This window comes from Trichomycterus rosablanca, chromosome 1 (assembly GCF_030014385.1).
Source record: "Trichomycterus rosablanca isolate fTriRos1 chromosome 1, fTriRos1.hap1, whole genome shotgun sequence".
NCBI lineage: Eukaryota > Metazoa > Chordata > Actinopteri > Siluriformes > Trichomycteridae > Trichomycterus > Trichomycterus rosablanca.
The window spans coordinates 85742466-85756809 of record NC_085988.1 but is presented as its reverse complement, the minus strand read 5'-3'; the positions used below and the strand labels follow the sequence as shown (position 1 = coordinate 85756809).

Here is a 14344-nt window from a genome sequence, read left to right as displayed (position 1 = left end):
TCTGCCTGTCTCGCCATCCGTTTATCTAGCCGTGCCTTCACCTGTCTGTCACTTCATGTCCGTCTTAATCCCCGGATCTGTCTGTGTCTAACGGACGTCTGTCTACCTTTAGCAGTATGTAGCTATTAGTCTGTCTGTCTGTCTGTCACCCGTCTGTATGTACCAAGCAGCCTGTCCGACTGCCTGTACCTAGTCGCCCATCTGTCTCCACCAACCGTCTGCCTGTCTGTCCGTAGCTATCGATCTGTCTGCCTGTCTGTACCTAGCCGCCTGTCTCTGTATGTTTGTACCTAGCTGTCTGTCTCTCTGTATGTCAGTACCTAGTTGTCTCTCTACCTATGCGTCGCTCTTTTTCTATGTACCTAGCCGCCCGCCTGTCTGTCCCTAAACGTCTGTTTGTCTCTATTTGTCGCTCTGTCTGTGTGTACCCAACTGTCTGTCTGCCTGTACCTAGCTGTCTGTCTGTCCCTGGCGTCCGTTTGTCTCTATTTGTCGCTCTGTCTCTGTGTACCCAACTGTCTGTCTGCCTGTACCTAGCTGTCTGTCTGTCCCTAAACGTCCGTTTGTCTCTATTTGTCGCTCTGTCTCTGTGTACCCAACTGTCTGTCTGCCTGTACCTAGCTGTCTGTCTGTCCCTGGCGTCCGTTTGTCTCTATTTGTCGCTCTGTCTCTGTGTACCCAACTGTCTGTCTGCCTGTACCTAGCTGCCTGTCTGTCCCTAAACGTCCGTTTGTCTCTATTTGTCGCTCTGTCTCTGTGTACCCAACTGTCTGTCTGCCTGTACCTAGCTGTCTGTCTGTCCCTGGCGTCCGTTTGTCTCTATTTGTCGCTCTGTCTCTGTGTACCCAACTGTCTGTCTGCCTGTACCTAGCTGTCTGTCTGTCCCTAAACGTCCGTTTGTCTCTATTTGTCGCTCTGTCTCTGTGTACCCAACTGTCTGTCTGCCTGTACCTAGCTGTCTGTCTGTCCCTGGCGTCCGTTTGTCTCTATTTGTCGCTCTGTCTCTGTGTACCCAACTGTCTGTCTGCCTGTACCTAGCTGTCTGTCTGTCCCTGGCGTCCGTTTGTCTCTATTTGTCGCTCTGTCTCTGTGTACCCAACTGTCTGTCTGCCTGTACCTAGCTGTCTGTCTGTCCCTAAACGTCCGTTTGTCTCTATTTGTCGCTCTGTCTCTGTGTACCCAACTGTCTGTCTGCCTGTACCTAGCTGTCTGTCTGTCCCTAAACGTCCGTTTGTCTCTATTTGTCGCTCTGTCTCTGTGTACCCAACTGTCTGTCTGCCTGTACCTAGCTGTCTGTCTGTCCCTGGCGTCCGTTTGTCTCTATTTGTCGCTCTGTCTCTGTGTACCCAACTGTCTGTCTGCCTGTACCTAGCTGTCCGTCTGTCCCTGGCGTCCGTTTGTCTCTATTTGTCGCTCTGTCTCTGTGTACCCAACTGTCTGTCTGCCTGTACCTAGCTGTCTGTCTGTCCCTAAACGTCCGTTTGTCTCTATTTGTCGCTCTGTCTCTGTGTACCCAACTGTCTGTCTGCCTGTACCTAGCTGTCTGTCTGTCCCTAAACGTCCGTTTGTCTCTATTTGTCGCTCTGTCTCTGTGTACCCAACTGTCTGTCTGCCTGTACCTAGCTGTCTGTCTGTCCCTAAACGTCCGTTTGTCTCTATTTGTCGCTCTGTCTCTGTGTACCCAACTGTCTGTCTGCCTGTACCTAGCTGTCTGTCTGTCCCTGGCGTCCGTTTGTCTCTATTTGTCGCTCTGTCTCTGTGTACCCAACTGTCTGTCTGCCTGTACCTAGCTGTCCGTCTGTCCCTGGCGTCCGTTTGTCTCTATTTGTCGCTCTGTCTCTGTGTACCCAACTGTCTGTCTGCCTGTACCTAGCTGTCTGTCTGTCCCTAAACGTCCGTTTGTCTCTATTTGTCGCTCTGTCTCTGTGTACCCAACTGTCTGTCTGCCTGTACCTAGCTGTCTGTCTGTCCCTGGCGTCCGTTTGTCTCTATTTGTCGCTCTGTCTCTGTGTACCCAACTGTCTGTCTGCCTGTACCTAGCTGTCTGTCTGTCCCTAAACGTCTGTTTGTCTCTATTTGTCGCTCTGTCTCTGTGTACCCAACTGTCTGTCTGCCTGTACCTAGCTGTCTGTCTGTCCCTGGCGTCTGTTTGTCCGTCTCTGTACCTATACATCGCTCTGTCTGCCTGTACCTAGACGACCGTCTGTCTGTCAATATCTAGCCATCCGTCTGTCTCTCTGTATGTCTGTACCTAGCCGTCTGTCTCTCTCTCTATGTCTATACCTAGCTGTCTGTCTATAACCAGCTGTCTGTCTGTCCTTGGCATGTGTGTCTCTGTACCTTTTATCGCTCTGTCTCCCTCTCTCGGTCTGTCAATATCTAGCCGCCTCTCTGTCTCTCTGTATGTCTGTACCTAGCCGTCTGTCTCTCTCTCTGTACCTATCCACCTGTCTGTCTGTCTGTCTGTCTGACTGCATGAATAAAAATCCTCCACACACATTAATGCAGAAATAATGAAATTCATGCAAGTGTTTAAAGCATCAAAAACACACACACACATGCAACACATATAAACACACACACACACACACACACACACGACCAGACGCTACACACACACACACACACACACACACACACACACGACCAGACGCTACACACACACACACACGGGTGGCCGGAGGCTTTCGTGATTGGCTGATGGGGTTGAGCCCACCCCTTTTGGCTGTGACAGGCGTGTGATTCAGCCAATAGCAGAGCTGTAAACCTCTATAAAATGAATATAGACGTTACCGAAAGCACCGAGCTGGTACTGAGACCTGCCAGCAACCTTCAGATATAAACCAGTGGAAGGAGTTATGGTTACACACACACACACACACACACACACACACACACACACACACACACACTGAGCTTTATGGTTACATGCTTTACATGGATGACATTTAATCCTCTAATTGAATATGTTATAAATATATAAAGGTAAAGAGTCGTGAATGAAACGTACACGGTGACGACGCCCCCGCCCCCAATCTGGTGGGACAATTAACGACCACTTTCGGTCCATCACGCAGTTCCACTGATCTACAGCAGGGTGGCGCCAAACTAATCGAATGATACTGGGGAATCCAAGGCCGTGACCCAGATCCGGTGGAGGGAGCAACCACACCGTGTACATTTCATTCCTGTCCGAGTGGCGTATAGCATGTTAATGGATCGTTACCCTTTTCTCCATCTCCAACTGTGACCTGTCAGCCAGGCGTTCCTGTCTCTGTAACACACACACACACACACACACACACACACACACACACACACACACACACACACACACACACAGAGTTAATATCACACACCACAGACCCTCAGACTATAAACAATTCGCTTTATCTCTCATTTTCTCAGCAGTTTGGAAGTGAAAACAAAGTAAATTTTAAGTTCCAGCGGCTGCAGAAACGAGTCCAGACATCAAAAACAATAAAGGTGACGAGTTCTCACAGCTAAAGTCAAAATACTTACACCGAACACACGCCTGATAATAATAACAATAATAATAAAGTAATAATAATAATGAAAATATTACCAGTACAACTTTTATTAATTACTTGTTATTACTAGTTTATTATTATAACTATTATTGTAATATAAGTATTTTTATTGATATTTATTACTGTTAACTTGATTATTATTGTTAACTGTATTTTTATTATTATAATTATTTCATAACAAACATGTAATTATTACATTTATCTTTAAAATAATTGTACGTTATAACTATTAATATAATTTTTATGAATATTATTTTATACTGTTTTTATTATACTAGTTTTTTAATCAGTTTTTTATGTCTATAAGTTATATTTAATTTTTATTTTTTATTACCATTGTTATATTTTATAAATATGATGTTTATTTGTAATTATTTTATAAATGTTAAATTTTAACTAAGATGTTTTTTATTTTTAATTATGATTATAGGTTTTATATTTTCTAAGAACGTTTTTTATTTTTAATTATTATTATTATTATAAATGTATTTTGTGACTGATGTTTTTTATTTTTATTTATTATAATAAATGTTATATTGTATTACTATGGTTTATTATAAATGATATGTTTTATTAATGATGTGTTTATTTTAAATGTTTATTATAAATATTAAATTTTATAACTACTTTTTTTATTTCTAATTATTACAATAAATGTGTTTTTCATTTTAAATTATGATTATAAATGTTATATTTTATTACTATGATTTTTTATGTTTAATTATTCTTATAAATGTTACATTTATTAAAGATTTTTTTATTTTAAATTATGATTTAAAATGTTATATATTATTACTATGATTTTTTATCATTATAAACGTTATGTTTATAACTACAAAGCTCTTTTACTTTAATTATTATAAACATTACATTTTATTATTATATTTAACATTATATACATTATATTCCTATAAGAATTTTTTTATTTTGAGATATTATTATAAATGTTAAATTTATAACTATAATGTTTTTTATTTTTAATTTTTGAATTTTTTTAATGAATCTTATTTTAAAACTATGATTTTTTATTTCTTATTATTATTATTAATATAATATTTCAGCACTATGATTTGTTTAATTACTATTATAAATGTATTTTATTACTATGATGTTTTATATTTAATAATTATTATGAATGTTAAATTTCATAATTATGATGTTTTTTATTTTTTATTATGATTAAAAATTTTATATTTTATTACTATAATTTTAGTTATGTTTTTTTATTTTAATTATTATAAACATTATATTTTAGTCATAAGGATTTTTGTATTTTTAATTATTATTATAAATGTTAATTTATAACTAATGATTTTTATTTAAAATTTTTACTTTCATATTTATTATTTGTATTTCTTATTATTATGAATATAATATTTCAGTTCTATGATTTTTTTAATGATTATTATAAATGTTAAATTTTATAACTATGATTTTTAATTTAATTACATTATAAATGTTATATTTTAAGAGAGTTATGTTTTTTTTTTTTTTTATAAGTATAAATGTTAGGTTTTATAAATGTTTTTATTTTTAATACGTTACATTTTAGAACTACAGTATAATGTTTTTTTTTATTTTTACAAATGTTGTTTTATTACTATGATGTTTTTATTTTAAATTTTTATTATAAATGATTTATTACTGTTTATTTATTTATTATTATTATTTTATAAATGTCTTATTTTATTGCAGTACTATGTGTTTTATTTTTAGTTTTTATTATGAATGTTATATTTTATAATTAGGTTTTTTAAATTTATTTTAAATGATGATTATAATTATATTGGTTATTATGATTATAAATATTATAGAACTGAGGAGATGTAGAGATGCTACCACCACCGCACTACTGGAAACCAAACTGCATCATTAAGTTTAACAATGCACAGACCCCAGTGGTCAGAGCGTGTGTGTTTATTTGGGGCGTGGCCCCTCACCTGTGTGGCTCTCTCCAGCTGCCTCTTCAGATCATCCAGCTCCTGATGAGAATCACGTAACTGAACCTTCAGCTTCTCGTTCTCAGACAGGATCTGTTCATAAAGCTTCACACACACACACACACACACACACACACACACACACACACACACACACACACACACACACACATCAGGGATCAGCGCTAAAGCATCTCCGCAGCGCTAATCACGCTCACGCTAACTCCTCTACCTTCTTATAATCAGTGCTGTGGTCTCGGTCCAGTCGCGAGTACGGCCGGCGGAAATCGGAGCGCTCCGAGAGAGAAGATCCAGAGGACGACAGCTCGCTTCTGAACACAAAGCAGCAGACTGGATCAGCTTCACTGTATTTACAATCCGATTCCTTCAACACGCTCCCCAAAAAAAGGTTGGACGCAGCGGTAACGCGTGTTAAGTGACGACGGTTTTCTGAAGCTCTACCAAGTCCATGTGGCTACATTTATCACAGTAGCACCCTACACACACCGAGATCTCTCTAGATTTCCCGAATCTCTCCACAATATTATGGACAGTAGATGGTAAAATATGGTAAATTATTAGGTCATGCGTTGTGAAATGTTCCGTTATGAGGTTTGGAACACGGTGGTGATCCCTGAGCCATCATTGCATGTACAGGCTGATCCCTTGGGTGGATCCTTTTATACCTCATTCAAACACTTTTCACTCTTATTCTGCCCCCGTCCCAACTTTTTTGGAGCGAGTTACAGGGATCAAATTCTAAACATTCAACATTATTATTATTTTCTTTCTACTTCTATCAGTTAAATAAAGATTTAAGAGAATTAACACATCACACATTCTTTTTTTTTTTTTTTTTACTGTGTTTTACTGAGCGTCCCAACTTTTTTTGAAGTGTGATTTGTACACTAATGCAATATAATTACGGTGCCTGGATTATACCGTGTGTGGTACCTTACCTCGACAGTCGGTCACTATGTGGAACCTAGAAGAAGAAACACTAAGATTAGTGACATCAGTTACAGTACAAATAAATCTGTGCTCGACTCAAGTTCATAATTATTTAGACACCAGGAAAAACAGAAGAACAGCAGGATGTGAGGGGTCTGTAAGGACGGAAGAGCATCGGCTAAGGCACCTTGAGCTGCCAGTATCATCCAGGGAGGGCAGAGGGCACCCGACGATCCTCTGAGCAGTATTTATGATCCTTCTCAGAAACCCTGATAGCATGCACTAGCAGACCAGTAGAAAGTGGTCATAGAGCGAACTCGTTCTCACCGAGGGCCACGTCTGCATCATGGTGGCCCTCAAAGCGCCGATCGTAACGTATCCTGCTGTAAATGCAGTCGCCTTTTCATTCTTGGGACAGCTTGTTGTTTTTCTCGGAGGATAAATTCTGTGTTTGGTGTCAAAAGTATTTTTGTACTCGCCGATACCGATTTAGAATACCGTTTTTTTTTGTTTTTTTTTAAAAACACACGTGAGAAGTGACGAGGGGTTTAATGACACCGCGTCCAAAAATGCACGTCAACAAGTAGCGAGCGATCGAAGCTGTTTGTGCGCTGACGTGATGAAATCAAGGAGGAAAAATTAATGAATCTGAGTGGATCTGGCAACACGAGCAGCACGGATCGTTCTATAAACCTGTTTACCCGCCGAGGTTAAGGATTAAAGTCGAGACTGCAGTGACAACGATGCTGCTCCTGCCGGATGTGACGGGTCTGGAGTAACTGCACCAAGAATGACAAGAACTCACTACAGACTTTATTGAAGACTAGAGCGAATAACAACTCTATTATTATTTATCTATTTATTGCCAGTTATGACTTTTAGATCATTTAATTCTGTGTTCGTATGCTCTGTGTAAATCGTGTATTTATTTTAAGTTTCCTCCAGGCCACCCAAGAAGGATGGGCCCTGCTGAGTCTGGTTCCTCTCAAGGTTTCTTCCTGTAATTTTCAGGGAGTTTTTCCTTGCCACAGTCGCCCTCGGCTTGCTCAACAGGGGTTTTTGTATCTGTTGGTCCTGGATTCTGTAAAGTTGCTTTGAGACAATGTCTATTGTAAAAAGCGCTATATAAATAAAGTTGACTTGACTTCTATAGTGAGTTGGAGGTTAATAAATATTGTTTGCAATGCAGCGTGGGTGTTTTGTAGAGAACGATCAGGTCAGAAATACTGTAAAACTCGTGTGTGTGTGCTGATGTATTCTGATATGAACTATATTACGCCCCCGTCCCACCTGTTTACACTCCTCCCCTGCGTTTCCCCTCACACCGTATCCTGCGTTCTCATTGGCTGTTCGACATGTCACTCATTCCCAGTCGCACATCTCGGATCAGATATCTGACGTGCTAGGAAACTCGATCCGGTCGCCGAGCGAGAATCAGGGCAGAGATCGTGTCGTGTGAACCGGGCGTAACGCAGCGACGTGCACTAGGCTCACGGTATCGGATGTTTAGTATCGGAGCCTCGTTTGCGAGTACGAGTACGAGTTAGTGAGCGCGGTATCGGGCATATACCCGACACAAGTATCGGTACTCATGCATCTCTGTTTATAACGTATGTCTACATTTATATTGTCCTCCTTTACCACAGACGCGGCCTAAAAACACACGAGACGCACCGGCTTCTCTTCCCGTCATTAAATTTCCTCCTTCTGCTTCAATTTTCTCTTCTTGTACACTTTGGGATCACGTGCAAATATTTCTCAACATCATCTAGTGGTGGGACGCGTCACTTCGCGGGTCACAGAACCGGCATGCATTGTGGGAGATGCAGTTCATGTAGGATTTTACAGGGTATTTGAAGACGATCGCTAAGAGTTTTTCCCCTTTCTCAGCTAGACAGACAGACAGACAGACAGACAGACTCCCTCCAGAATACAGTGAGGTGGGTTTTATTTGCTTCCCAGCTGCGTGATACGCTGTGTGCATCAGAATGGAGTCAAACTACAAAATACAAACAATAAAACGTAACACGGTACACGCACACAGCTGTAGTCAAGTGTTACATCTAACCGAGCGTACGATAGCGCTAACGAGTCGGCATTCTGGCAGTCAACGGTTGCCGCTTAAAGGCGCAGGCGTCCCATTACATTACGAGCGCGTCTCTGTAACCACTCGAACCCTCACAACGATCGTACGTCTTTCAAGCTCTCGCGGGGCCACGGAAAATGACGTGGCGGGCCGGATTTAGCCCCTCGAGTTCGACACGTGGTCTAAACTGTTCCAAGCGGGATTAAAATCCACAGATTACAGTCGGCCCTCGAGTTACGAACGGTTTACTATACTAACATTTCGGGTTACGAACGATCTTTTAACTTAACGTACAAACAAATTTCGGATTACGAACAGAAATTCACGAAACGCGTGACATCACGAGCACGTTCACTCCGACCGCCTCTCTCTCTCTCTTTATATACAGTGTATCACAAAAGTGAGTACACCCCTCACATTTCTGCAGATATTTAAGTATATCTTTTCATGGGACAACACTGACAAAATGACACTTTGACACAATGAAAAGTAGTCTGTGTGCAGCTTATATAACAGTGTAAATTTATTCTTCCCTCAAAATAACTCAATATACAGCCATTAATGTCTAAACCACCGGCAACAAAAGTGAGTACACCCCTTAGTGAAAGTTCCTGAAGTGTCAATATTTTGTGTGGCCACCATTATTTCCCAGAACTGCCTTAACTCTCCTGGGCATGGAGTTTACCAGAGCTTCACAGGTTGCCACTGGAATGCTTTTCCACTCCTCCATGACGACATCACGGAGCTGGCGGATATTCGAGACTTTGCGCTCCTCCACCTTCCGCTTGAGGATGCCCCAAAGATGTTCTATTGGGTTTAGGTCTGGAGACATGCTTGGCCAGTCCATCACCTTTACCCTCAGCCTCTTCAATAAAGCAGTGGTCGTCTTAGAGGTGTGTTTGGGGTCATTATCATGCTGGAACACTGCCCTGCGACCCAGTTTCTGGAGGGAGGGGATCATGCTCTGCTTCAGTATTTCACAGTACATATTGGAGTTCATGTGTCCCTCAATGAAATGTAACTCCCCAACACCTGCTGCACTCATGCAGCCCCAGACCATGGCATTCCCACCACCATGCTTGACTGTAGGCATGACACACTTATCTTTGTACTCCTCACCTGATTGCCGCCACACATGCTTGAGACCATCTGAACCAAACAAATTAATCTTGGTCTCATCAGACCATAGGACATGGTTCCAGTAATCCATGTCCTTTGTTGACATGTCTTCAGCAAACTGTTTGTGGGCTTTCTTGTGTAGAGACTTCAGAAGAGGCTTCCTTCTGGGGTGACAGCCATGCAGACCAATTTGATGTAGTGTGCGGCGTATGGTCTGAGCACTGACAGGCTGACCCCCCACCTTTTCAATCTCTGCAGCAATGCTGACAGCACTCCTGCGCCTATCTTTCAAAGACAGCAGTTGGATGTGACGCTGAGCACGTGCACTCAGCTTCTTTGGACGACCAACGCGAGGTCTGTTCTGAGTGGACCCTGCTCTTTTAAAACGCTGGATGATCTTGGCCACTGTGCTGCAGCTCAGTTTCAGGGTGTTGGCAATCTTCTTGTAGCCTTGGCCATCTTCATGTAGCGCAACAATTCGTCTTTTAAGATCCTCAGAGAGTTCTTTGCCATGAGGTGCCATGTTGGAACTTTCAGTGACCAGTATGAGAGAGTGTGAGAGCTGTACTACTAAATTGAACACACCTGCTCCCTATGCACACCTGAGACCTAGTAACACTAACAAATCACATGACATTTTGGAGGGAAAATGACAAGCAGTGCTCAATTTGGACATTTAGGGGTGTAGTCTCTTAGGGGTGTACTCACTTTTGTTGCCGGTGGTTTAGACATTAATGGCTGTATATTGAGTTATTTTGAGGGAAGAATAAATTTACACTGTTATATAAGCTGCACACAGACTACTTTTCATTGTGTCAAAGTGTCATTTTGTCAGTGTTGTCCCATGAAAAGATATACTTAAATATCTGCAGAAATGTGAGGGGTGTACTCATTTTTGTGATACACTGTATATATATATATACACACACAGTTCCAGTCAAAAGTTTGGACACACCTTCTCTTCAGTGGTTTTTCTTGATTCTTTTTATTTTCTACATTGTAGATTAATACTGAAGGCGTCCAAACTATGAAGGAACACGTGTGGAATTATGTAGTGAACAAAAACTCTACCAACTCTACCTCTGCACAGCACAACTGATGCTCTCAAACACAATTAACTCTAGACGAGGCACAAACGTTAATTGAAAACCGTTCCAGGTGGCACCTCATGAAGCTGATTGAGAAAATGCCAGAAAGTGTGCAAAGCCGTCATCAGAGCAAAAGATGCTACTTTAGGGAATATAAAATATAAAACATATTCTGGTTTGTTTAACACTTTTTTGTTTACTACATAATTCCATACGTGTTCCTTCATAGTAATAAAAAAAAAAAAACTAAGAAAAACCACAGGAATGAGAAAGTGTGTCCAAACTTCTGACTGGTACTGTATATATACAGCGAGCAAACATCCGGAGAGCGGACGGTGTTCTTTCTTTATATTTTGTCAAATTCAATATTAAAACGACCCCAGAGAAGGTGACGACGAAGCGCAGTGGTGAGAAAATGAACAAATCTATTACATTTGTTGTTGTATAATTACTCCTGCCAGTAGGTGTCACTGTGTATCAGACAGAGGGGACAGTGCGAGAGAGAGAAGATGGAATTCGGCTGAGTAAAGTATTCTTTCTTTCGTGCAATTACACCTACAAAATACAGCACTACTGAAATAAAGAAGGAAATAATAGAGAATTATGAGAGTTATTGTTGTTTCTGGTAGATAAAGTTTATATAAGAAGAAGGAAATGTATTATGGTGTTACTACTGTGTATTATTGTTTATTATTATTTATTACAGTATTATATATTCTATAATTTAAGATTTAAGGGAAATATACGTGTATTTATAACAAAAAGAGCATTTAAGACATTAGAAAGGTTAGGTTAGGGGGGTTTGGGAGGTCTGGCACGGATTAATTCTGTTTACATTATTTCTTGTGGGAAAAATAGTTAACTAACGAACATTTTGACTTAAAAAGGTCTACTGTATTCATTTCTGATCCATTGAAGCACCACAAAACACAAGTTTTAACGCCATGTTTAACACATTGGTGTCATTTAATGGCAGTAATAGGTATTATGTATGTGCCTTCATATTTTGGTCCATATTATATGTTCATTTTTATTTTTATGGTTGCCAGGTAGGTTAAAAGTCTTCACATTTTATTCTTTTGTATCTAATTATGGTCAAGACATCGACCTGCACCAGACCAGGTATAGATTAATGAGGTCGAATACGCAGTCATGTGACCAAAATACAATCATAGACTTTATAGACTGCCTAATTCCACAATTATGACCCCCACAGGTCCCAGGAACGATCACGTTCAGCGCGCCTGGTGCTCCCCACTTCAGGAAGTTACCTGAGGTTCTGCTTTAGTGCTTCCTTCCTCCGAGTCGGAATGCTGCTCCTGATCGTTCTCGTCGCTCTGGAACACACAGAATTCTACGGATTAGGACTAGGACTAGGACTAGGTCTTTTCATCACCAGCAGGTGGAGCACTGGAGCTCATCAGGGGTTTGTGTGTTTTCTACCCGCATATTTCTCCCGTTCCCCTTCAGCAACGTGCACTGGCCGAGGAGAGCCGAGACTATCGGGCCAGGAGGTGCAACTACACTGACCAGGCACCAGAGGTCGCAACCGTACAGCGACCCCGTGCGCTCGGACATGCGTAAATATTCACACCCCTGTGCAGACGGAACAGGGCTGGGTTCTGCGAGCGTTCTATTTTTAACAGCAGCTTCTTCGACCGCTGTGGTTCTGAAGTGGGGTGGTAATGATGCCGCGCCAACCTCCCCCACACACACACACACACACACACCACCACGAGCAGCCAGCAGGGGTCAGAACTGCAGCAGCAATGTGCCAACTGTGTCTAAATATGGGAATCAGTTGAGGTTATTGGTTGAGAAGCACACAACTGATATACAGGCCCTGATAACTGTGTGTGTGTGTGTGTGTGTGTGTGTGTGTGTGTGTGTGTGTGTGTGTGAGACGTACATCAGGGGTCCAGAACGAGACTCCAGTGGAACGCCGTTTCTCTCGGGGACGCCGGCGTTCACGTATAGTGCGAGCCTGAGTTTTATCATCTCCGTCCTTCTCCTCCTCCTTCCTCTCCAGCTCTGTGTGCACGCACACACACACACACACACACACACACTTCATTACACACACACTCACACACTTCCTTTTCCGTGCATCCCAGCTCGTTTGGAAGCTGGGGTCAGAGCGCAGGGTCAGCCAGTGGCTGGCGCAGACAGGGTTAAGGTCCTTGCTCAAGGGTCCAACAGTGGCTGCACGGCAGAGGCAACACGAACGATGCGTGAAAACGAAACACAAAACGAAATGTAATGAATTCGATCAATAAAAAGAATGGCAATCTGGTCCCGCCGTGGTTTACAAAGCTGTATCGTAAAGCCTCCACAAGAGGGCGCTCACGCGCAAGTTCGTTTTGCCAGGCTACCACCGTCCCTAGGGTCACTAGACGCACCGCGAGGGAGCAGGGGAGCTTCTGTGCCGAGCGGCACGTTCCGGTGGGATGAGCGCATTAAGCCTTGCATGGCGCATGACCACTGGCTCGCACAATTCACCACATGCACGCATCATACGTCACACTTAAACGTCCAAAATCCCCGTCATAGTCCACAGAGAACTACCGGGGTGAGCAGTGGAGAGCCTCTTTCCAAACCGCCCGGCGCTCCTGCCCCTCTTACCTTTCTCGGTGTCGCGGGCGGAGCTCCTGTAGCTGGGCGTGATTCCGCTCAGGCTGTCGGGTCGGTTCAGCGAGGAGGACGAGTAGGAGGTGTAGAGGGACGAAGAGCCCAGGGTGGACGACGGCGCTGTGGTGGAGGAGCTCAGGGACGAGGTGCGGTAGCGCTACACACACACACACACACACACACACACACACACACACACACACAGGTACAGTTAGACACATTCAGCCTCACTGCTACAACAGCGACTCCTACTGTCAGAAGTCATGACTGACTATGAAGATCCACAGCTCAGGGGTTCGGGCGGTGCAGCCGTCACGACCTAAAGTGCTAAACCACCTTCAGTACCTCAAGCCCAACTGGCCCTGCTGGTGGGTGTAAAGATGCAGACAATGGCCAAGACGTGCTTCGTTTGTTCATTAGGATTGTAACGTCATGTTTTACACTCTGGTTACATTCATGACAGGAACGGTCGTTCATCAGTTCACAAGGTCTTTGGACTGTGGGAGGGAAACCGGAGCACCCGGAGTAAACCCATGACCTTCTTGCCGTCCGTGCCGCCCGGCTAACGCCCGGTTCACACTACACGACTCCTGCTCGGCGACGGGTCGGCGCTAGATTTGCCGGCTCGGGAGCAACTCGGCGACCGAAGCGAGATTTCCAGCGTGTCAGATATCCGGATCCGAGTCGCCCGACTGGTAACGAGTGCGGTGTCGAACAGCCAATGAGAACGCAGGATACGGTGTGAGGGGAAACGCAGGAGAGGAGTGTAAACAGGTGGGACAGGGGCGTAATATAGTTCATATCAGAATACATTAGCACACACACACGTTTTACGCTGCATTGCAAACAATATTTATTAACCTCCGACTCACTACAGAACAATCCCTGCTGGTCGGGTTGCCAAATCCACTCGGATTCATTTATTTTTCCTCTTTGATTTTACGCCGCACATCAGCGCACAAACACGTGCGTTTTCGTGAC

The 14344-nt window shown here is 42.7% G+C and overlaps 1 protein-coding gene across 4 annotated transcripts in view; it reads right to left on the bottom strand.

The window, feature by feature from the left end:
- ppp1r12a (protein phosphatase 1, regulatory subunit 12A) overlaps positions 1–14344 on the bottom strand; it is a 105795-nt gene that overhangs the window by 16427 nt on the left and 75024 nt on the right. For all 4 annotated transcript variants that reach the window (XM_062997123.1, XM_062997136.1, XM_062997143.1 and 1 more), the window contains 7 exons: positions 13358–13520; positions 12645–12766; positions 12007–12072; positions 6451–6476; positions 5724–5823; positions 5492–5596; positions 3227–3274 (listed from right to left, as the gene is read on the bottom strand). In XM_062997123.1, coding sequence (XP_062853193.1) covers positions 3227–3274; positions 5492–5596; positions 5724–5823; positions 6451–6476; positions 12007–12072; positions 12645–12766; positions 13358–13520 — 630 coding nt within the window. The remainder of the gene's footprint in view (positions 1–3226; positions 3275–5491; positions 5597–5723; positions 5824–6450; positions 6477–12006; positions 12073–12644; positions 12767–13357; positions 13521–14344) is intronic.